Source organism: Podarcis liolepis (assembly GCF_965112155.1).
Source record: "Podarcis liolepis genome assembly, chromosome: 13".
In the NCBI taxonomy this organism is placed as follows: Eukaryota; Metazoa; Chordata; class Lepidosauria; order Squamata; family Lacertidae; genus Podarcis; species Podarcis liolepis.
The window spans coordinates 42568315-42590916 of NC_139573.1; the positions used below are offsets into that span (position 1 = coordinate 42568315).

Sequence of the window (22602 nt, forward strand, 5' to 3'; positions counted from 1 at the left end):
ACAGAGCTTAGGGCTTGCCGATCAGAAGGTAGGCGGTTCGAATCCCCGCGACGGGGTGAGCTTCTGTTGCTTGGTCCCTGCTCTTGCCAACCTAGCAGATCGAAAGCACGTTTAAGTGCAAGTAGATAAATAGGTACCACTCCGACGGGAAGGTAAACGGCGTTTCCGTGCGCTGCTCTGGTTCACCAGAAGTGGCTTAGTCATGCTGGCCACATGACCCGGAAGCTGTACGCCAGCTCCCTCAGCCAATAAAGTGAGATGAGCGCCGCAACCCCAGAGCCGGTCACAACTGGACCTAATGGTCAGGGGTCCCTTTACCTTTACCTTAAGCCAAGCAGAGCAGAAAGTCTGTCTGGGTTTAGCAGAGAAGAGCTTCCTTTCAGGGGGAAAACCCCCTGAAGAAACTGTTGCTGAATCTCAAGTGGGAGAGGGTAAGCACTCAGTTCTATCTTCTCATTCTAGGAGTTGAAGATATCTTGGTCAAACACCGGGCAGATCACAAGAGGCGCAAGATCATTAAAGAAAGCACCCGGTGTGGTACAAAGGTAAGCTGATACTTTTTTGGGGGGGGGGTCTCACTTCCCCAACCGCCTTGCATTGTTATACCTGGCTTGGCCCTTAACACCGCCTTGTTCTTTTCAGGCTGTTCAAGCTGCGTTTAACTTGCCTCAAACCTCATTGGATGAGGAGGTCCGAGGGAAGTGGCAAGACGCCCATCTTCACAAAGACCAGAGAGATTTTAACATGGTCGACCTGAAATTCAAAGAGGAAGTCAACCATTACAGCAATGAGATTAACAAGGTTTGCATCAAGAAATTTGAGATCATCCTAACATAACGTTGGTTCATGTATTGGACTTCTTATCTTTCCTGTGCAGTCTACAGAAATACAGATATAGATGCTTAAATACATTTGTTTGAGGAGCTCAGGGGCATATAATATACGAGTTCTCCCATTTTATGATTGGAGCAATAAAGTGGCTTAGGTTAGACGCAAGCCTGCCCAGTGGGCAAGGGGAGTGGGGGACTTGACCTTTCCTAGTCGTAGTCCGGGTTCCTGCCCACTTCACCACACTACCTCTTAACAGAGTAATTCATACTGCTTTTTCTCTAAAGAAATTGTAGTTCCAGTAAATAGAAAAGAGAGTTGGTTCTCTATTTTCCCCAATGGTTTCTTATTTCCCCCCTGTTTTTTGGTAGTGTCATCCTGGTTTAAACAGTGACTTTGTTTCTTCTTTTATTCCCCAAAAACTGTAGGTGTGCATGCCTCTTGGACTTCACCGGCGTTTCCCAGAGAATAACTTGCAGCTGATGGTGCAGTCAGGAGCCAAAGGTTCTACTGTGAATACTATGCAGGTAGTGTTTTCAGACAGTGCAATTTAGCTGTAATCTGCAAAGCTAGATCAATATACCTTCCACGTCGTCCAGAATCTGACCCAGGAGTGCTGTGCATAGCCAAGTGATAGCAGTGATTCATTTTGTCACCATTCATTACTACAAATTGTTCTGCTCTGAACATTCTTATTTTAGGACACCAGTGAAGATTAGCTAGCCACCACTCCTGTCTAGATGTTTTCAGTTCCTCTTGTTGGTATTTAAATGCATAAATATCAGAGAGAAATGACAGGGATCTTTTTAGATTATTCTAGTGGGATGAAAACTGCAGGTTACATGACAGAACTTGAATATAAGGAAAATAATAATAATGCTTTAACTCAACATATTTTTAAAGAGCTATAGTTTTATTTGAAGAAGTCAAAGAAGTAAGCTAGTTAATTCTGCTCTGATCTTGTTCTTATATCTCATTGTGTCTCTCTTGGCTTCTTAAAGATTTCTTGCTTGCTGGGCCAGATTGAGTTGGAAGGGCGAAGGCCTCCCTTGATGCCATCCGGCAAATCGTTGCCATGTTTCCAACCTTATGACTTTCCCCCCAGATCAGGGGGGTTTGTGGCTGGCAGATTCCTCACTGGCATTAAACCGCCCGTAAGTTCTTCCGCCTTGACTCTTTCTCTCTGGGCTACATTTCTCTCATGTGATTTAAATGTACCTTCTGTTGGGATACTGCCAGGGAGACAAAATCCATCATGGCCCCAAGCCGTCTGCCGGACGATCCATCGATCTCCCATAGGCACGCAGTATCAGCAATTAGCGACATGAGTTTCTAGAAAATATCTTTCCACATTCCAGAGCTCATGCACACTCTATCAGCAGATAATGCACAGCAAAAGTCGCACTCAGGAGAGCATTATTTACAAGTTTTATTCAGCGTTGATCAGAACAAAGAAAGACATGACTGCCTGTGTCAGTGTCTCCAGACACAGAGAGAAAACGAAAGCAATAGGAAACATAAACATCCTGTGAACAGGAAATACGCAGACTCTGTGACTCTCAAAGCCTGCTCCCTTTTAAGGTGGAACGGAAATATCCTAACACCTTCAAGCTGACATAATCTAATACCATTTTGTCTCTGTTCTGTTGGATACTGCTTTCTGGAAGGCCAGTTTTAAGCAGAGCCTTAGGTAGCGTGCTGCTGCCTAGTTACGTGGGGCAAGAGTCCTTTTCTTACAGAGGTTCTATTTGTGCTTTAGGAGTACTTCTTCCATTGTATGGCTGGTAGGGAGGGTCTAGTGGACACAGCTGTCAAAACCAGTCGGTCTGGATACCTTCAAAGGTAAGAGCTGCTTTATTACAGTGTTTCTGTTTTTACACTTACCGATGTTACTGCCTCAGTGAGTGGCGTGCAGTGAAATTCTTCATAGGGGAACAGTTAGGGCCAGGGGTGCCAGCTTGCAAGGGCGATTGGAACAGGGGGCAACATTGCACACGTGAGCAGCACATCTCCCTCCCTAAGGCTTTGGGAAGAAGGCGCCAGGATGCTGGAATTCTGCTGCATCCTTCCCAAAGTCTACTTGGCTTTGGGAAGGTCTGGGAGGGCTTTTGGACCCTGTCGGAGCATCGTGCCTCCCTCCCTAAACCGGGCAGAAGCTTCCTGGGCTTTGGGAGGGAGGCACCAGACTTTAATACTCTAATTTACTTGGTTCGAATCCCCACGACGGGGTGAGCTCCCATTGCTCTGTCCCAGCTCCTGCCTACCTAGCAGTTCGAAAGCACACCAGTGCAAGTAGATAAATAGGTACCGCTGCAGCGGGAAGGTAAATGGCATTTCCGTGCGCCCTGGCTCCCATCATGCTGTTTCCTTGTGCCAGAATGCTGGCCATATGACCCGGAAAGCTGTCTGTGGACAAACGCCGGCTCCCTCGGCCTGAAAGCGAGATGAGCACCGCAATTCCAGAGCTGCCTTTCACTGGACTTAACCATCCAAGGGTCCTTTATCTTTTACCTTTACCGGGAACATTTAGGGGACTAACCTAGTCCCCCTAGTCCACCACTGTACTGCCTATTTCTAATCAGCAAGGAGCAAATTATTTTGCCGTCTTAAATATAGCCTCTTTCATGTCAGATTGATCATTAGCAAGCTGGCATTGTGCTGTGTTGTATCCAACGGCTGCATTTCTAAAGTTTCTTAGTAAATCTTTTAAAGACACTGACTTCAGGGTCCCCTAACATTCTCCTCCTCTTGTCACGCTAATCTTTGTGCAGGTGTATCATAAAACATTTGGAAGGGCTGATAGTTCACTATGACCTGACTGTGCGAGACAGCGATGGCAGCCTAGTACAGTTTCTCTATGGAGAAGATGGCCTAGACATCCCCAAGACACAGTTCTTGCATTCCAAACAGTTCCCTTTCATCACGGATAACCACAAGGTAGGGTTTTCTGCCTCCATTTATTTCCGTAGACTTTGGAGTGTATCTTCTTCTAAAAAGGACTTATTCTGAAAATGGCATGTTGCAGGGTTTTTTGGAGAAATGAAATACCGTATTTTTTGCTCTATAAAACTCAGTTTTCCCTCCTAAAAAGGAAGGGGAAATGTGTGTGCATCTTATGGAGCGAATGGAGCCTGCGCAGCTATCCCAGAAGCCAGAACAGCAAGAGGGATTGCTGCTTTCACTGCGCAGCGATCCCTCTCGCTGTTCTGGCTTCTGAGATTCAGAATATATTTTTTTTCTTGTTTTCCTCCTCCAAAAACTAGGTGCATCTTGTGTTCTGGTGCGTCTTATAGAGCGAAAAATACGATATGTGCAATGGCTGCATAGCGCTGTCTATCAGAAAAGGCCCTTTCATGGTAAGTGGCCAGTGTTCCATCCCCGTCAACTGCTTTTGTATATTTCTCACAGGTGATAGAGAAATCAAAGCATTTGGATGAAGTGTTGCCGAAAATGGACCCCCAGCAAGCAGACAGCCAGTTCAGATCCATCAAGAGATGGCAGAGCAAGCAGCAGCCGTCTTTGAGGAGGGAAGGAGGCTTTTTGCTGTTTTCTCAGGAAATGTTGGCTAGTGTAAAAGCACAGATCCCTGCAGGAGAACTTGTGAATGGGCGAGATCCTGCAACTCTGCAGGTAATTTTCAATACAGGTGGGGCTTGTCAACCTAGGAAGGTAGCCCGTCATGTTAGGATATAGTTCCGTTCCACCTTAAATGGTCAGGCATGATTGTTGTGTGTCACATGCCTGTTTACTCCCAGCACTGTTCTCTCGGGGAACTTCCGTTTTGTATATAAGTTTTTGTTCCGGCTGTTTTCCTGGACACGGATGCAAGCAGTCATGTTTTCCCCTTGTTTTGATCTACGTTGAATAAAGCTGTAAATATGCTCTTCTATCTGGAGAAGGAAAATTGATCCTAAACTTCCAGTGCAGGCTTCCTCAACCTCGGCCCTACAGATGTTTTTGGCCTACAAATCCCATGATCCCTAGCTAGCAGGACCAGTGGTCTGGGATGATGGGGATTGTAGTCCCAAAACATCTGGAGGGCCGAGGCTGAGGAAGCCTGCTCCAGTGCCTTGCAGGATATCTTTGGAAGAAGAAAAGGCTAAGGATTAAACCCTACACAAATCCAGAGTGGAGTCCCTAAGGTGGTTGGATGGCGTCTTGTATGCCTCCTTCTGGCAACTCCTGCAGCCAAGCTGGTGCCAAATGTATTGCTCTGCTTTCCATTGGACCACATCTGCAAGGCCGAGAGGGAGGTCTTGTCATCTGAGCAGCCCAAGACCTCCATACACGCTGCCCAGGCTTGCACCCCAGGGAGGTCGCTTCAGTGCTGCTAATGTTGCGGTTTGACTTCACCCCCAGAGGTGCACTCTATTGTCTCTTGAGATGGATGCCAATAATATTTATATATTGTCCAATTGTCTGGGTGGTTTGCCGTTGATTGTAACGATTCGTGAATGCAAAGGTTTGCGTGGTTTATGGTGTTTGTAGTTATAAGGGAAATACCGTATTTTTTGCTCTATAAGACTCACTTTTTCCCTCCTAAAAAGTAAGGGGAAATGTGTGTGCGTCTTAAGGAGCGAATGCAGGCTGCGCAGCTATCACAGAAGCCAGAACAGCAAGAGGGATTGCTGCTTTCACTGCGCAGCGATCCCTCTTGCTGTTCTGGCTTCTGAGATTCAGAATATTTTTTTTCTTGTTTTCCTCCTCCAAAAACTAGGTGCGTCTTGTGGTCTGGTGCGTCTTATAGAGCGAAAAATACGGTGATTTGCCTCTGTGCCATGTTTTTTAAAAAATTGTTCTTTCAAGTGCAGAAAATCTGCGTACAATACTGGGGGGGGGGAACTTGTGCTGTCTTTAATTCTGCTACCCATTTCAGTTGTTAAAGATGTGGTATGAATTGAGCGAGAAGAAGCGGAAGAAGTATCAAAAGAAGGCAGCGAAATGTCCTGATCCTAGCCTTGCTGTCTGGCGGCCAGACATCCATTTTGCATCGGTATCGGAAACATTTGAAAGAGAAGTTGAGAATTTCCTCAGAGAGTGGGACGCTCGGAACAACACGAGCTACAGCAAATCTGAACTTTCTTCTCAGAGGTAGCAATTTTTATTTTAAGGCATATGCAAGCACTGCTGCTTCTGTCTTAGGGTCCAGAATGCCTCGTCTATGCATTTAAGTATCTATTAAGCGACATCTTAGGTCTCTACTTATTGTGAAGAGACAATTGATTGCATCACAAAGTTGCTGCAGATTCTGAACAGGTTGTCAACATGTGACTGTCCTTCAGAATGCTACAATAGTTTCCCGGTGTGGGGCTGAAATGTTTTTATAATCCTGAAAAAGAGAGCCTAAATCTTCAAGATTAACAGTGCTCTAATTCACAAATAGGGATGCGGGTGGCACTGTGAGTTAAACCACAGAGCCTAGGACTTGCTGATCAGAAGGTTGGTGGTTCGAATCCCCGCAACGGGGTGAGCTCCAGTTGCTCGGTCCCTGCTCCTGCCAACCCAGCAGTTCGAAAGCACGTCATAGTGCAAGTAGATAAATAGGTACCGCCCCAGCGGGAAGGTAAACGGCGTTTGCGTGCGCTGCTCTGGTTTGCCAGAAGAGGCTTAGTCATGCTGGCCACATGACCCTGAAGCTGTACGCCAGCTCCCTTGGCCAATAAAGCGAGATGAGCGCTGCAACCCCAGAGTCGGCCACGACTGGACCTAATGGTCAGGGGTCCCTTTACCTTTACTAATTCACAAATAATAAACCTAATACATTTTTTGTTGTTGCTTACTTGCCACCTAACACAAACCAGTGGTCTAGGACAGGAGTGAGGAATGTATATGGCCCTCTGGGTGTTTCTGGACTCCAACTCCCATCAGTCCCAACCAATTGGGCAATTGGGGATGATGGGAGTTGTAGTCCAGCCACATCTGGAGAGTGACAAGTTTCCTATCTATGGTTTAGGGTTCCCTCTTTGCTGTCTTTACTTGTACGACTGGCTGTTTATCTTCCAAGAATTACTTCTTTAATAGTAACAGAGGAGGCTTTAGGAATCATTAATGCTACACTTGCCAGGTAACAGCTGCAGAGAGAGTTAAGACGCTGGCACTGAATCTTATGTGGAGCTGGAAAATATGTGCGTATTTGAGAGAGAGGCAAAGAGGGATAGAGGAATGTGCAGCCTGATACTGTGTAGGTCTGCTCAGAAGTAAGTCCTTCCAGATTCAATTGCACTTAAAGGTAAAGGGTCCAGTCGTGTCCGACTCTGGGGTTGCGGCGCTCATCTCGCTTTACTGGCCGAGGGAGCCGGCGTACAGCTTCCAGGTCATGTGGCCAGCATGACTAAGCCGCTTCTGTCGAACCAGAGCAGCGCACAGAAACGCCCTTTACCTTCCCACTGGAGCGGTACCTATTTATCTACTTGCACTTTGACGTGCTTTTGAACTGCTAGGTTGGCAGGAGCAGGGACCGAGCAACGGGAGCTCACCCCGTCGCGGGGATTCGAACCGCCAACCTTCTGATCGGCAAGTCCTAGGCTCTGTGGTTTAACCCACAGCACCACCCGCGTCCCCCAATTGCACTTACTCCTTGGTAATTGCGCATAGGAGTTGTAGTCTTAAGGAAGGAGGTGGGACAGATGAAAACAGGAATTGCTATTTGAATGATGCACCAAGGCCTTTTAAAGCCCTTACGCCCGCATAGGATGTGGGTGGGTGCCATTTGACTCTGCTTTGGGCATCAAAATCAGAGCACCCAGATTATGAAATAGAGGACAGTGAAGGCTTTGCTTTTCCAGGGATTTTTGTTAGAATGGTTGCCTCCTTGAAAGGTTGGTCCGGTGCAATTTGTCGTTTTGACATTTCTGTTTTATTGTAAGTAACTTTTGAGCACATCTTATACAGAAAGGCAGGATACCAAATTCATAAACCAGCTCCTTACTCGGGTGTCCTCAGGTTAAAAGACTTGCTGCATTTGAAGTGGCAGCAATCGCTCTGTGACCCAGGAGAAGCTGTTGGTCTCCTTGCTGCTCAGAGTATTGGAGAACCCTCCACGCAGATGACTCTGAACACCTTTCACTTTGCTGGAAGAGGCGAAATGAATGTCACACTCGGTATCCCGAGGTAAGATAATGTTGTTTTGTTTTGTACTTTCTTCTAACCACTTCTCTCTCTAAGCTGTGCTGCACTGAATACAGAAGAAGAAGAAGAGTTTGGATTTGATATCCCACTTTATCACTACCCGAAGGAGTCTCAAAGTGGCTAACATTCTCCTTTCCCTTCCTCCCCCACAACAAACACTCTGTGAGGTGAGTGGGGCTGAGAGACTTCAGAGAAGTGTGACTAGCCCAAGGTCACCCAGCAGCTGCATGTGGAGGAGCGGAGACGCGAACCCGGTTCCCCAGATTACGAGTCTATCGCTCTTAACCACTACACCACACTGGCTCTCAGATAGAAAAAGGCAGAGACTTGCCTTATCATGAAAAATTGAATATGCTAATTTTTTTATTCTTGCCTTTATGGTCCAGTCCCCCCACAATAACTTTAGTTTTCATTGGGAAATGAAAATAATTGCTTTCATTTTTTTCACTGCTCTGCCATCTTGAGTACTTCCTGCCTTCTGGGGAAATTTCAGCCTTTCCCTCCAGTCCCCAGAGGGCAGGAACTAGCGCAATGTTGAGTGTCTGTTCCACTTATAAAGAGAGTAGACTTTCAGCAGGTAAGAACTCTCTTTTTTAAAAAATATTTCTTTAATATCTGTGTGTCTAAACGTTCAATAATTCTTTGCTATAGGTTGCGGGAGATCCTGATGGTGGCTAGTGCTAATATTAAAACCCCAATGATGAGTGTTCCTGTACTTAATACCAATAAAGCTCACAAGAAGGTGAAGAGGCTGAAGAAGCAGCTTACCAGAGTATGCTTAGGCGAGGCAAGTCATTCTTTATATGGGTTGATTGGTCGTGGAGACACTGTCATGAGCAGAGACTTTGGTGGGTGGGACATTGCAGTGTGTATCTTTGCATCTAAGTCTTGGACCTCCCCTCTCCCTTCCTGAAGCCTTTCCTTTCTGGTACAGTGGTACCTTGGGTTACAGACGCTTCAGGTTACAGACACTTCAGGTTACAGACTCCGCTAACCCAGAAATAGTACCTCGGGTTAAAAACTTTACTTCAGGATGAGAACAGAAATCGTGTGGCAGCAGCCCGGCAGCAGCAGGAGGCCCCATTAGCTAAAGTGGTACCTCAGGTTAAAAACAGTTTCAGGTTAAGAATGGACCTCCAGAATGAATTAAGTTCGTTCTGGAGGTTAATTCTTAATTTGAAATGAATTAAGTTCTTAACCAGAGGTACCACTGTATTTTAAAGTAACAAAGGGATCATATTTGGAGCTGGTTGCAGACCTGAGCATGAGCACTTGATTACTATATAGTGCAGCAAGAGAAGTGGTGTGGTTTTTTTATTTCCTCTACCCCGTTTTGAAAACTCAGAATGTGTTTTGGATTTTAAAACAACAACAACATCATCATGACACATATCCTTCTCCAGTGGACTGTAGAGGAGGTTTTTGGAGAGCGGGAAAGTGAAAATAGTTACTTTTTCCTTCCTCCTGAAGCCATCTTGTAAAGGCAGGGAGGGAGCTTTCATGGTGTGCAACTCACTAACTGCAGCTGTAAAGGTAAAGGTAAAGGTAAAGAGACCCCTGACCGTTAGGTCCAGTCGCAGGCAACTCTGGGGTTGCAGCGCTCATCTCGCTTTATTGGCCAAGGGAGCCGGCGTACAGCTTCCGGGTCATGTGGCCAGCATGACTAAGCCACTTCTGGCGAACCAGAGCAGCGCACGGAAACGCCATTTACCTTCCCGCCGGAGTGGTACCTATTTATCTACTTGCACTTTGACGTGCTTTCGAACTCCTAGGTTGGCAGGAGCAGGGACCAAGCAACGGGAGCTCACCCCGTCATGGGGATTCGAACCGCCGACCTTCTGATCAGCAAGACCTAGGCTCTGTGGTTCAACCCACAGCGCCACCCGTGTCCCATAACTGCAGCTGTAAGGCACTTTCTAAATTCTCAAGACAATTGCTTTCTGTGCTGTGTGGAAGTTCAGAATCCCAATGGCGCTTCAGATTTGAAAGTCTGCTTTTTTCCGTGTGTGTGTTTTCCTAACGGAACGTTCACATTCTTGAAAACGGAGCAGGCTAAAATTATTTAGAAAAAAAACTTCAGTTTGAAAGAAGGCTAACCCTAGGGAAACTTCAATTGTACTGGCAGCAAGATGGCTTACAAAGATACAGACATCTTCCTAATAGGGTGTTAGAATTTAGACATTCTTCTTACTGTTTCAGGTTTTGCAAAAATTTGACATTGAGGAGTCTTTGTGTTTGGAGAGGATGGTAAGCAAGCACCGTATCTACACCATCAAATTTACTTTCTTACCATATCAATGCTACCAGGAAGAGAAATGTGTGAAGCCCAGGGACATATTGCATTTTATGGAGTCGAGGTGAGTCCTTTTGCATTCTTTCCTTCTCAAGACTTTTATCTTTGGACTGTAGAGATCTTAAACCTCAGTGATGTACTTTGCTAATTGTTTAAACATGATTAGGCGTTAATGAGAAGGAGATTGCTTTCCTTCATTCCAATATTTGACCAGGCATTGTCTGTACACTCTCACTTGAACTGGATTTTCGCATTTCCCCACGCACTGGCTACCCCTAGTTCAGGAATTTTTCACTAGCCCTATAACCAGATTCTGCATTATTTGAGGCTACCCTCCTACTTATGAAATGAAAACTATAGGTTTCAAAATTACAATAGCTATATTAATTTTAATTATAGAAGGAGAAGAGTTTGGATTTGATATCCCGCCTTTCACTCCCTTTAAGGAGTCTCAAAGCGGCTAACATTCTCCTTTCCCTTCCTCCCCCACAACAAACACTCTGTGAGGTGAGTGGGGCTGAGAGACTTCAAAGTGTGACTGGCCCAAGGTCACCCAGCAGCTGCATGTGGAGGAGCGGAGACGCGAACCCGCTCTTAACCACTACACCACACTGGCACAACATGGCAGGGAAATTCCCTTTGAATTTGTCCTCTGACTTGTCTGGATCCAGACAGGAAGCATGTCTAGCATTGGTTGCAGTGATGCACAGTCTGGAATCCAATTTGAGGCTTTAATTGTGAATGTATTACTCCTTACTCCAGATTCTTTAAAATTTTACTTGAAACAATTAAGAGGAAGAGTTCTAAGTTGGCATCTTACAATACTGTGAGCGCTCGAAGAGCAATGCAGAGGGACTTAGAAGGTGATGGGGAAGATGGCGTATCCCAAGAAAACCAGGTAAAAGTCTAGTCCTCTTGAGTCTACTAGTACTGTGAATGCTTGGTAAGGTACCCCTGCCCGTACGGGCCAGTCGTGTCCGACTCTAGGGTTGCGCACCCATCTCACTCTGTATGCCGGGGGCCAGCGCTGTCCGGAGACACTTCCGGGTCATGTGGCCAGCGTGACAAAGCTGCTCTGGTGAGCCTGCACCAGCGCAGCACACGGAAACGCCGTTTATCTTCCCGCTAGAAAGCGGTACCTATTTATCTACTTGCACTAAGAGTGCTTTCAAACTGCTAGGTGGGCAGGAGCTGGGACCGAACGACGGGAGCTCACCTGTCGCAGGGATTCGAACCGCCGACCATACGATCGGCAAGTCCTGGGCTCTGAGGTTTTACCCACAGCGCCACCCGCGTCCCACGTGAATCGTTGGTAGGCTTTGTAAAAAAATCAACTCATTTTTATTTGCATAGTTTTGCTCCTGCAATTCATTCTTTCACGTATTACAGTGGTAAACTGCTATCTTAAGTACGCAGGAGTTATTTGAAGTGTCCAGGAATCATTTGTGTAGATATGTTATACAGTATAAGAATAGTTCCTTCTGACCTTCAATCAAAGTCTTTTTTTCTTGAGCTTTTCCCCCTTGGAAATGTTTCATGCTGCTTTTAGGCACTCATACAGTTGTGCCCAAGGTAAAAACCGATTTAACAAAATGCTGGTCTCGGCCTTGCAATTGATGAGAATGACCAGTTGAATTGTTGGTGATTTAAGATTGTTTTCCAGACCTTCGAAGGATCTTAGCTTTACTGCCCTAAGATTCTCCTAGTGGGTCAGCTTCCTCAGGATATTCTACAAAGCAATAGAAAGCCTCTCAATTGCTTCCTGTATGATTCTGTTAAGTCATTAGACTGTTGAAATACCGTATTTCTCACTCCATAAGACGCACTTTTCCCCTCCTAAAAAGTAAGGGGAAATGTGTGTGCATCTTATGGAGCGAATGCGGGCAGGAAAAGCGCCCAAGAGCCGCACGAAAGCTCCGCGTGGCTCTTGCAGGCTTTTCTACGAGGTGGGAGAAGGGCAACGTGTCACTGACGGGCTGTCCTTCTCCCACCTCGTAGAAAAGCCCGCAAGAGCTGCGCACCCTTTAAAGAGCATGCGGCTCTTGGGGGCTTTTCCAGGAGGTGGGGGAAGGGACAGAGGGCAGCCCCAAGAGCCGTGCTCCCTTTAGAGAGCTGCGCTGAGCGTGACAGGCTGCCCTTCTCCCTCCTTGTGGAAAAGCCCCCACACACACACTCCATGCGGCTTGTGAAAGGAAGCGCTGAGCATACAGGCTCTGCTCAGCACTACCTTTAAAAATATATTTTTTTCTTGCATTCCCCCTCTAAAAACTAAATGCGTCTTATGGCGCGAAAATTACTTAGATCTACCTTCTAGACCTTAACAGCGCTATCAAGTGTGAAATTAAGGAAGCCTTGCCCAGGGGAAGCTTTGTTCTCTGTGGATGCAGAGCATTCTTATGCCTAGTATTTCTTTCAAGCCTCTCAGTGATACGTCCAAAATAACCCGTGTAAAAGTGTGAATCTCGAGGCCGTTCCCCCTTGCAGCTTTTCTCTTTGTTTAGGGTGACGATGAAGCTGTAGGTGAGGAAGGAGGAGGTGGAGGTGCTCCTGATGCTGAAACAGGTGAAGGGGATGATGATGCTACAGATGCAAAAAGAAGAGCAAAGCAGGAGGAGGAGGTAATGATATACTATTAGGTCCCAGTAGGCTCTGCTTGTTTCAGTAAGAGCCAGCTAAGAAAGGCCTTCTGCTCAGGTCAGTTTCTGAAGCAGAAGGAAAGGGAGGTGGGATAAAGGGAAGGGTCAAAATACTTAAGGAGCAATATTTTGACCAAGTAATAAATCCGCTTCATTAAAGATTTGGCTTGCAGTCTTCTGTAATGAGTATATGTTGTCTAGAGAAGTATATGACTCAAAGCAGCTTTATAGGTAAAGGTAAAGGGACCCCTGACCATTAGGTCCAGTTGTGGCCGACTCTGGGGTTGCGGCGCTCATCTCGCTTTACTGGCCGAGGGAGCCGGCGTACAGCTTCCGGGTGATGTGGCCAGCATGACTAAGCCGCTTCTGGCGAACCAGAGCAGCGCACGGAAACGCCGTTTACCTTCCCGCTGGAGCTGTACCTATTTATCTACTTGCACTTTGACGTGCTTTTGAACTGCTAGGTTGGCAGGGGCAGGGACCGAGCAACGGGAGCTCACCCCGTCACAGGGATTCGAACCGCCAACCTTCTGATCGGCAAGTCCTAGGCTCTGTGGTTTAACCCACAGCGCCACCCGCGTCCCATCTAAGCAGCTTTATACTGGTTGCCAAATGACAGCCTGTGTAAGTCATGTTTTTAAACAAGGCTTCACCTGCCTGCTTTTACTTTGGAGGGAAAGCATCCATAGGACCCTGATCCAGAACCTGCTATTGTCTCACTATTTTTTTCCTTCTGAAAATCACCCCCCAAAGGTGCTGTTGGTTTTTAAGCAGAAAACAAGTGTGGGGTGCCGGTTGGGATCAGGACATTAGTATCAATGGAAGATTCTTTTCTATGGCCTAGCTGAAAGTGCAATTTGAAATTATCCTTGTACACTGGTTCTAGTACTTAGAGATGCAAAACTTGTTTAAACATTTTCCCCTCTCTTTTTTTTTGTTGGTTATGGTTCGCCTCTGACTGAAGTGTATCTTTCTTGCAGGTTGATTATGAGAGTGATGAGGACAACGAGGTGGATGATGATGATATTCCGGATGAGGAAGAGACACAAGGGTTAGATGAGAGGAGCCCAGAGGGAACGGAATCTCAGGATGAGCATTATGCGCCTTCCTCTAGTCAACAAACTCGAAACAAGAGGAAGAACTTGGATGAATTAGCACAGCAGAGAATTAATGCTGTGCAGGAGAGCAGCGATTCCATAGAGAGTTATGCCTACGACATAAAAAATGAACTGTGGTGTAAGGTAAGGTGGTGGAAGTGTGTGCGTCCAAAAACTGATGTGTTCAAGCTGCGGAACACAAACCATAATGTTGCAATTGACCTATTTATTTGGTTATTTAACATTTTAGCCCACTTTATCGCAGAGCCTTTAAAGTGGCTTGCAAATAAGAAAAGGTAAACATTATTTACCAAATACAAACAAATATAGGCATAAAGCAGCAGCTAAAGCTCAAAAAGAAAATGACTAGCTAGTAGAAATCTTATAGAAAAATACTTACACGCTATGATAAAATAATAGGAGGGGAAGTGGCCATTTGCTTTGTGCAATACAGTGTTCCCACATCAATTTGTGGGGACCTCCTACTTTTGCCACGATTCCAAAAGAGGGTGAATCTCCAGACATATTTGCTCTGAGCTGTTTCAGGGGTGGAAGCAGGTCACAAAGTGAGGTGTTCACAAAGTAAAGGAAGGATTGAACTCTGATTAATAAGAATACACACAGAGGCTTGAACCAGCAAGACTCTGGGAAGGGTGCCTATAATAATCTCTCTCCCTCTACCCCTCGGCCCAGGTCGTTTTATTCACAAAAGAACTTTTACAGAGTGTTCGTAAGAACCAATCAGATTTCTTCTGAGCATTTCAACAAACCCCACGTGGGGACAAAGTTAAACTACAAACACTAGTTAGGCATGCATACTTTTGGAGTAAATGAATGAAAACTATAAAGGAGTGCATTCAGCGACCCCGGAGGTCATGAACAATCAATACACATGATAAGAAGGATGGCTAGGAGGACAGCGATCATTATCACCTTTATGTGAAACCTGTTTCCTGGCCCTAAGATTAACATATCAGAAAAGCTACATCAAAGAAACTGCCCACTGTCTTTGATGACCCAGGATGCCTGCCTGGTGAAGAAGCAACTGGCGGTGTACGTGACTGGTCAAGAAAGAGAAATGGAACAGGGATGCAGAGGTGTGGATTGATCAAGAATTATATCAAAATCGTTTAAACCCAGTCAACGCAATGCTTTCATTGCTGACACAGATGGCTTACTCTATATTTGTTATAATTACTCAGCAATCCCACCTGATCACTACACCAAAGCTCAGCTCACCGACTGCTCTAGCTCATCGGGAGGTTTTTAAATCACTGTATTAAGAAGTGGGTGTTAGGTTTGCTCTTCTCAGTGGATCGAAAAGGCTGCCTTTTAACACATTGTGCCCCCTTCTAGGTCTCACTGAAACTTCCTTTAACGAAGCAGTACTTTGACCTTGCCTCACTTGTGACAACTCTGGCAAACAACACTGTTGTCCAGGAGACGAAAGGGATCACACGGTGTCTCTTAAACGAAACCAGCAATAAGAAAGGAGAGATGGTGCTCACTTTGCAGACCGAAGGGATAAACCTCCCTGAGCTTTTCCGATATGCTGACGTATGTAACGAGGAGCTGCTCTGTGTTTCCTATAGGGTGTCAAAGAAGGAAAGCAATGGGGGAGTCTGTCATGAGAATGGTCTGATATTTTTTTTAAGCTTACCTTACAGCATTTTCCTGGTGGCTTGAGAAGCTTATGCAGATCTCGGTCACACCAAAGCGAAGCTGATAGTTGTGCCGCTGATTTCAGTGAGAAGTCCCAGCTTTTGCTTTTGAGTAGAGCATTGTGATTTTGCCATTGTCAAAATAAAACCGCTTTTGACCTATTGCTTCAGTAGCTGTGAGCAGATTTGAGGAAACGTTTCCTTTTGTGTTTGGGCAAAGTGCCCTGGAAATTGAGTGCCTGATATTTGCAAAAGCTACTGTCAAAGGATAGTAAGAAGCCACAGAAATCCAGTGGAAAGTGGCTCACACTAGTCGAGAGGGGAACAGCACTGTCCATAAGGAGTTCAACCAATATGTGTTAACATAACTCCAGCGGGTGCAGAATGCCGCGGCGAGACTCCTTACAGGGTCCTCGCTGTGGGATCACATTCACCCGGTGCTATACCAGCTGCACTGGCCCCCGGTGGAGTACAGGATCAGGTTTAAGGTGCTGGTTTTAACCTTTAAATCCCTATACGGCCTAGGACCCTCGTACCTACGGGACCGCCTCTCCTGGTATTTCCCACAGAGGAACTTACAATCTTCAAATAAAAACATCTTGGAGGTCCTGGGTCACAGAGAGGTTAGGCTGGCCTCAACCAGAGCCAGGGCTTTTTCGGCTGTGGCTCCGATTTGGTGGAACGCTCTGTCACAAGAGACTAGGGCCCTGCGGGATTTGACATCTTTCTGCAGGGCCTGCAAGACAGAGCTGTTCCGCCAAGCCTTTGGCCAGGGCACAGCCTGACCCCCCCCCCTCAGAACTCTACCCAATGGTTGCCTTCAATTTGATTTGAAGTAATTATTATTATTATTATTATTATTATTATTATTATTATTATTTAAATGAAATGATTTTAAAATGCTGTCTTATTTTATTGTTGTTAGCTGCCCTGAGCCTGGCTTCAGCTGGGGAGGGCGGGATATAAATAAAAATTTATTATTATTATTATTATTATTATTAATTTCCTGACTCTTGCCGTGAAGAACTTAAGTGTTTTAAGAAAAATTAGAGCAAACTACTTGTAACGGTTTCTGGAATGGAATATGCAAATGATAATTGCAGCAAGTAGGTGTGGTCATGATCAGTCATGCAGTCTGCATCATGCACACCTCTGCCCTAAGTAATTGAGTCACATGCAGTCTGTGTTTGTGTGGTTTTTAAGGGGCATGTATAGAATAAATCCCCCCCCCCCGGTTTGTCCAGCTGCTGCATTTTTATTTGCTTTCCAACAAACTACATACACACTTCTTGATTAACTTCAAAAAGTAGCTCACCTGTCAACTGTCCCCTCTCTTTTAGATTTTTGATGTGAACCGGCTTTATTGCAATGATATTCACGCGATGGCCAATACCTATGGCATTGAGGCTGCCTTGAAAGTCCTTGAGAAAGAGATTAAAGATGTGTTTGCTGCATATGGTAAGATGGTTTTATTTTTTTATTTTTACCGATACAGCAAGAAAAAACAAAAAAACACAAATACCAAATCACACACAGGAATAACCATAGACACATAATTTTCTTAACAAACAATAAAACATATATTGGTCTTAACACTAAAGACCCAACCTCCCGTCTATTCCATATCTTGATTTCATATTACTGATTGCCGATACACACTTTTATCATAATTAAACTTTTTTTTAAATATATCTAATTTCTTATATCTACCTTGCAACTATTACTGAAGTTCCTCGAATGCTGCAACAGTAAGATGGTTTTAGATTGTCAGTTGATCCTAACTGTAGATGCAAAACATGGCCTATCCGATCAAGCTTTGGGGAGGGAAAAACTCCATTCTGCTTGTATTGGCTGTATTTCCCATTCTCTCGTAACCTGTGTGCTCTTACAGGCCAAAGAGATGGTGAGGCTTTAGTAAAGATTTATCAGCATGACTTAAAGGAAGATATTGGAGGACAGGCTCCACTGAAGTCCCCCTTTCATCTCCCTCTTAACGTTTTAAAGAGGCAAAGCTCTAACCTTCCTCCTTGTTTTGACAGGGATTGTGGTTGATCCTCGGCATCTCTCTCTGGTGTCGGACTACATGTGCTTCGAAGGCGTTTACAAGCCACTCAATCGGTTTGGGATACAGTCCAATTCGTCCCCCTTGCAGCAAATGACATTTGAGACGAGCTACAAGTTTCTGAAGGAAGCCACAATGCAGGGTAAATAATCGGGGCAATCCGTGCTATTTCAGTGCCGTATCCAAACGAGATTGCCTGCAGGACCCAGATAATCCACTCTATCCAAGCATACTCGAAGCTACATGGCCACTACCATCTCTGCCACCTTTGCCTCAAATAGAATAGTTGTTATCATGGGAATTGGGGTTGCTTGTGTGTAAACCTCCAGCTGTTCCAAACTGCTTAGGGGTGGTTGCGTCTTTCCCTGACTGAGCAGCCCCTTTTGCGCTGCTGCTCAGTCGCTGGCAGAATCCGTCAGTGGGTGTCTCCTAAATTTCCTCCAGCATAAGAATTCCTTAACGGACAACCTTCTCCTCGCCTCCCTGAGCGGAAGCCTTCTGCGCAGAGTGGGCGTGCCAAGCGGTGGTCCTCCACTCTCCTCACTAACTTCACTGGAAGAGTCTCGGAGCCTCCCCTCCGAAATGCTCTCTGCCTCTCCCTTCTTCCTGGTGTCACCTGGACTTCTTTCCCCAGAGGACGTTCTCTCTCTTCCCTTACTGGTTCCCTCTCCGGCAGAATCTGGGAGCCTAGCCTCTCCACTCTGCTCCGATGTCAGTTCCCTGACAGTTGTCATCTGCCTAATTAGAAGCAATGGGGGATATGTGGCCTTCCAGGTGTTGGACTGCAATTTCTGTCATTCATGACCCTTGGCCATGTTGCCTAGGGGAGGTGGAAAGAGGAGTCCAGCAGCACTGGGGGGTCAGAAGTTCCCGTTCTCTGCTATAGGCAGTTCTGTTATCCTAGAGAAAAAGTATGTATGCAGGCATAGATGATGTGCAAGATCAGTCCCTCAAATTATGAGCCTGGTCACCCTTATGAACACTTTGCATGGAGCTATTTACCTTTTAGGGGACACGGGTGGCGCTCTGGGTTAAACCACAGAGCCTAGGGCTTGCCGATCAGAAGGTCGGTGGTTCGAATCCCCACGACGGAGTGAGCTCCCGTTGTTCGGTCCCAGCTCCTGCCAACCTAGCAGTTCGAAAGCACATCAAAGTGCAAGTAGATAAATAGGTACCGCTCCGATGAGAAGGTAAATAGCGTTTCTGTGCGCTGCTCTGGTTCACCAGAAGCGGCTTAGTCATGCTGGCCGCATGACCCGGAAGCTGTACGCCGGCTCCCTCGGCCAATAGTGAGATGAGCGCCGCAACCCCAGAGTCTGTCACGACTGGACCTAATGGTGAGGGGTCCCTTTACCTTTATTTACCTTTTACCCCAAGTTTAACTACTCAATGGTCATATCTGGTGCCTGCCCCCATCAACACTGACACTGGCAAAAAGTGACTAACTGATCTTGAAATAATAAGGATTTACCTGTCTTTTTCATGAATTTCGAGGTGGGGTTCGGGGAGCAAAAAAAAATTTGGTTATTGGTTCATTTCCACATTTTATTTCGAAAGCAATTGTCCCTCAGGTGATCACAATTTCTACTGAACACTAGCTGTCTAAATTTGCATTGCTGGTGATAATCACATTTGTGATTTAGTATGAATGAGAATTCTGGGAGACAGTCTTACCACTCAACCGAAACAGGTGTCAAAGCCGGACTTCTTCTTTAAAGGCAATTCCATTCAGGCGGAGTGCTTGTTTCTGGAAATAAAGCTTCGTCATCAGAATTAGGACTCATAGTTAAGATCTCTTCTAACTAGCCATGAGCTGGCACAGTAGTAAAAAAAGACTGGGAAGGGCCAAATTTGCTGCAAGAGCCCACACATTCACGGAGTCTCCCTAAGCCATAGTTTGGATTACCATGTGATGTGAACATGTCATTTGCTATCAAAGGATCATTGGTCCCTGCAATATCTGCAGTGTGAAATGGCCTTTGTAGTCTCCAGATCTAGTCAAATGATGTAAGAGGATCTCAGAAGAATTCCTTTTGGAGACCTGTGTCATCTCTGAGATATAGAAATTTAAAAAAAAATTAAAGTAATAGCATCTTCTAATACTATTTAAGCTTCTACTTAATTGATTTGATAAAAGATGGATCAGCTAAAATGAGATGGATCCTCAGTTTACATCCAGCAGCAAGTGGCTATGCTACTCCTACACACACACACACACACACACACACACACAGAGCAAGCCAAGCAAGTTATTTTTCTTATGTCAGACTTCCAAGTCCCAAAATAGAATTGATTTGTTTTTTATTTCTTTTTTTCTAGGCTCCCACGATGAACTTCAGTCTCCTTCTGCTTGCCTCGTGGTAGGAAAAGTTGTCAAAGGAGGAACAGGCTTGTTTGATCTGAAACAGCCTCTAAAATAGTGTGCCTGCTTTTGCTTAACTTAAAGACTATTAAACTTTTTTTTCCTAGAAAGAAACATGCTGCTATTTTTCTTTGTTTGATTTTGGGGGTTTTCCAGCTGTCATTGAATGTAAATACTACTGTTGACCTTATTGAGTTGATAACTACTTGTGCCTTCGGATCTTCAGGAATTATATTTAATAATAATAAAGGTCTTGTGCTATTCCCTCAGTTTGTGTTTTTATTTACCTGTGGGTTCGTAGACAATATGTTCTGGGTTTGAGATGTGTTACCAGACAGTCTGGCATGAAAGCTCCATGATGCTTTTCCAGCAGGAAGTGAAGGCTCCCTATGTGTTCCTGGTCCCAAGCCTTGCATGCCTGTTTCTGGTTGCCAAGGAAGAACCTTCCTCTGCAGTTTTTTTAGTATTTCCTGGCGCCTTGACTTAAACCCCCATTTTTAATTCACCACCAAGGAAGAAGTGAAAATCTACAATAGGAACAACGGGACAATAAAGATCTACATCAGGATCTGCTGCCCCTGTTGCTCAGTTGGTTGAGCACAAGACTCTTAATCTCAGGTTTGTAGGTTCGAGCCCTAAATTGAGCAAAAGTCTCAATTTGCATTGCAGGGGATGGACTATCCTTGTGGTCTCTTCCAGCTCTATGATCCTGCTGCCCAAGGCAGTCGCCTCACCTTGCTTCATGAATGGGCCAGGCCGGCCCTGAAAAAGCAGCCCCTTTTTAATTTGGATCTTACGGTAAAGGTAAAGGGACCCCTGACCATTAGGTCCAGTCGTGACCAACTCGGGGGTTGCGGCGCTCATCTCACTTTATTGGCCGAGGGAGCCGGCGTACAGCTTCCGGGTCATGTGGCCAGCATGACCAAGCCGCTTCTGGCAAACCAGAGCAGCGCACGGAAACGCCGTTTACCTTCCCGCCGGAGCGGTACCTATTTAACTACTTGCACTTTGACGTGCTTTGAAACTGCTTGCTTCCTGCCCCCCAAAAATGGCTACTTATAGATATGCAGGTCAATGGAGCACATGCAGTCGAGCGTTCCATTAGGACTGGGAGAATGAGAGGAAAACAAGTTTAAACCACACGGCAACCTAACTGGTGTATCTCCTCCAACCTACAACATAGCTTGCATTGGTAGGGCAATTTTCTTACATATATTTAAAAATTATCTTGTATGTAAAATTTGGTATGCTTATATTTGAGACTTAACCTTGATGGAAAAGCTTGAAAGGGTACCAGAAAGAAGACAACATAAGAATCTACCAAATCTTTTACAAAACGTGCTTCATTTGCAACGAGGAAAAAGAAATGCTTATAAAGCACCCCAAGACACACGAAACCTGTGGAACGACAATGTGTTAAAATGTGCAGCTATTGAATTTATTATTATTATTACTAATACAACTGAATGCAGCTGTGGTTGCTACGCAATGGGGCGGGAACTGCCAATTGACTGCATGTTTGTTCCTACAGTCAAATTTTTGTTATATCTATTTTATCTGTAAACTGCCTTGAGTCTCTGTCAGGGGAAAGGGTGGGTGGTAATAATAATAATAATAATAATAATAATAATACCACCTCTATAATTATATGTATACATATGCAGATTTCTCCTTTCTTTCACCCACCCTAAGCAAGAAATAAGAGAAAGAACATGAACTATATAGCCCTGTGTTCTTTGCCGCTACATATCATACAGCCCAATTGCAACCGTCACACTATTAATAATAACAAAAAAATTACTCATTTATTGTATTTATATATCACCTCTATCTTACAAGGAGCTCGAGGCAGTACATTATTCGCCTCACAACAACAACCCTGTGAGGTAGGTAAGGCTAAGATACGGTCCAGTGGCCCAAAGTCATGGCTTCGTGGGGATTCGAACCCTTGCCTCCCAAGAGCCATGGATTCCTCTCTGTTTACCCCGGGCAGTCGCCACTTCCGCCCGGCCGCAGAAAGGGCAAAGCCCAAAAACGGTGGTGGGATGGGAAGGACTGAAAGGAACCCGGAAGTCGCATCTGCATAGCCGATCGTTGTCACTCTACCATTTCCAAGCCTTTCTCTATGGACGGCGCAGGGCTTTTCTCCGCCCCTTCCCTTCCCCAGCTTCAAAGCGGCAGCGGGTTACCTTGCGGAGAAGGCGCCGGGCTGCGACGTGAGCTGCGTAGCGCTGCGCCAGTGGCGTCGTTGGCCCCGCCTCCCCCTCACACACACCGGACTCCGTTTCTATTATCTCTCTGGGCCGCTGAGGGGAACCAGCCGAGAGGTGTTGAGGTGAGTTAGGAGCGGCCTTCGGGGGGGCTGAGTGAGGGCTGGAGATGGCCGTTAGGGGCCGAGGAGGAAGAGGAGGCCGCGCGTGCCGCCCCCACCACCCTCTCAACGGTTCATTTTTCAAACGCGTTCCCTCCCTGCCCCGTCAGGGAGACCCTTGGGAGAAGAAAGGGTCTCTCGTCTGCGCATGCGCGCGCAGCAGG

The 22602-nt window shown here is 45.7% G+C and overlaps 1 protein-coding gene and 1 long non-coding RNA gene across 2 annotated transcripts in view; one reads left to right on the plus strand and one right to left on the minus strand.

Annotated features, from left to right (window-relative positions):
* POLR1A (RNA polymerase I subunit A) overlaps nucleotides 1–20336 on the plus strand; it is a 40965-nt gene extending 20629 nt beyond the window's left edge. Inside the window, exons 17-34 of the mRNA XM_083469427.1 lie at nucleotides 463–545; nucleotides 643–801; nucleotides 1257–1355; nucleotides 1830–1982; nucleotides 2588–2670; nucleotides 3600–3765; nucleotides 4237–4458; nucleotides 5705–5919; nucleotides 7771–7938; nucleotides 8608–8743; nucleotides 10156–10313; nucleotides 11012–11147; nucleotides 12751–12867; nucleotides 13866–14126; nucleotides 15339–15539; nucleotides 16984–17101; nucleotides 17683–17847; nucleotides 20025–20336. Coding sequence (XP_083325553.1) covers nucleotides 463–545; nucleotides 643–801; nucleotides 1257–1355; nucleotides 1830–1982; nucleotides 2588–2670; nucleotides 3600–3765; nucleotides 4237–4458; nucleotides 5705–5919; nucleotides 7771–7938; nucleotides 8608–8743; nucleotides 10156–10313; nucleotides 11012–11147; nucleotides 12751–12867; nucleotides 13866–14126; nucleotides 15339–15539; nucleotides 16984–17101; nucleotides 17683–17847; nucleotides 20025–20125 — 2741 coding nt within the window. The 3' untranslated portion in view covers nucleotides 20126–20336. The remainder of the gene's footprint in view (nucleotides 1–462; nucleotides 546–642; nucleotides 802–1256; nucleotides 1356–1829; nucleotides 1983–2587; nucleotides 2671–3599; nucleotides 3766–4236; nucleotides 4459–5704; nucleotides 5920–7770; nucleotides 7939–8607; nucleotides 8744–10155; nucleotides 10314–11011; nucleotides 11148–12750; nucleotides 12868–13865; nucleotides 14127–15338; nucleotides 15540–16983; nucleotides 17102–17682; nucleotides 17848–20024) is intronic.
* Nucleotides 16958–22393, minus strand: LOC310690851. The gene is made up of 3 exons (XR_014518208.1): nucleotides 22257–22393; nucleotides 19380–19452; nucleotides 16958–17064 (listed from the first exon to the last, which is right to left on the minus strand). It is a non-coding gene; the product is annotated as an uncharacterized lncRNA (long non-coding RNA).
* Nucleotides 22394–22602: the final 209 nt, after the last annotated feature.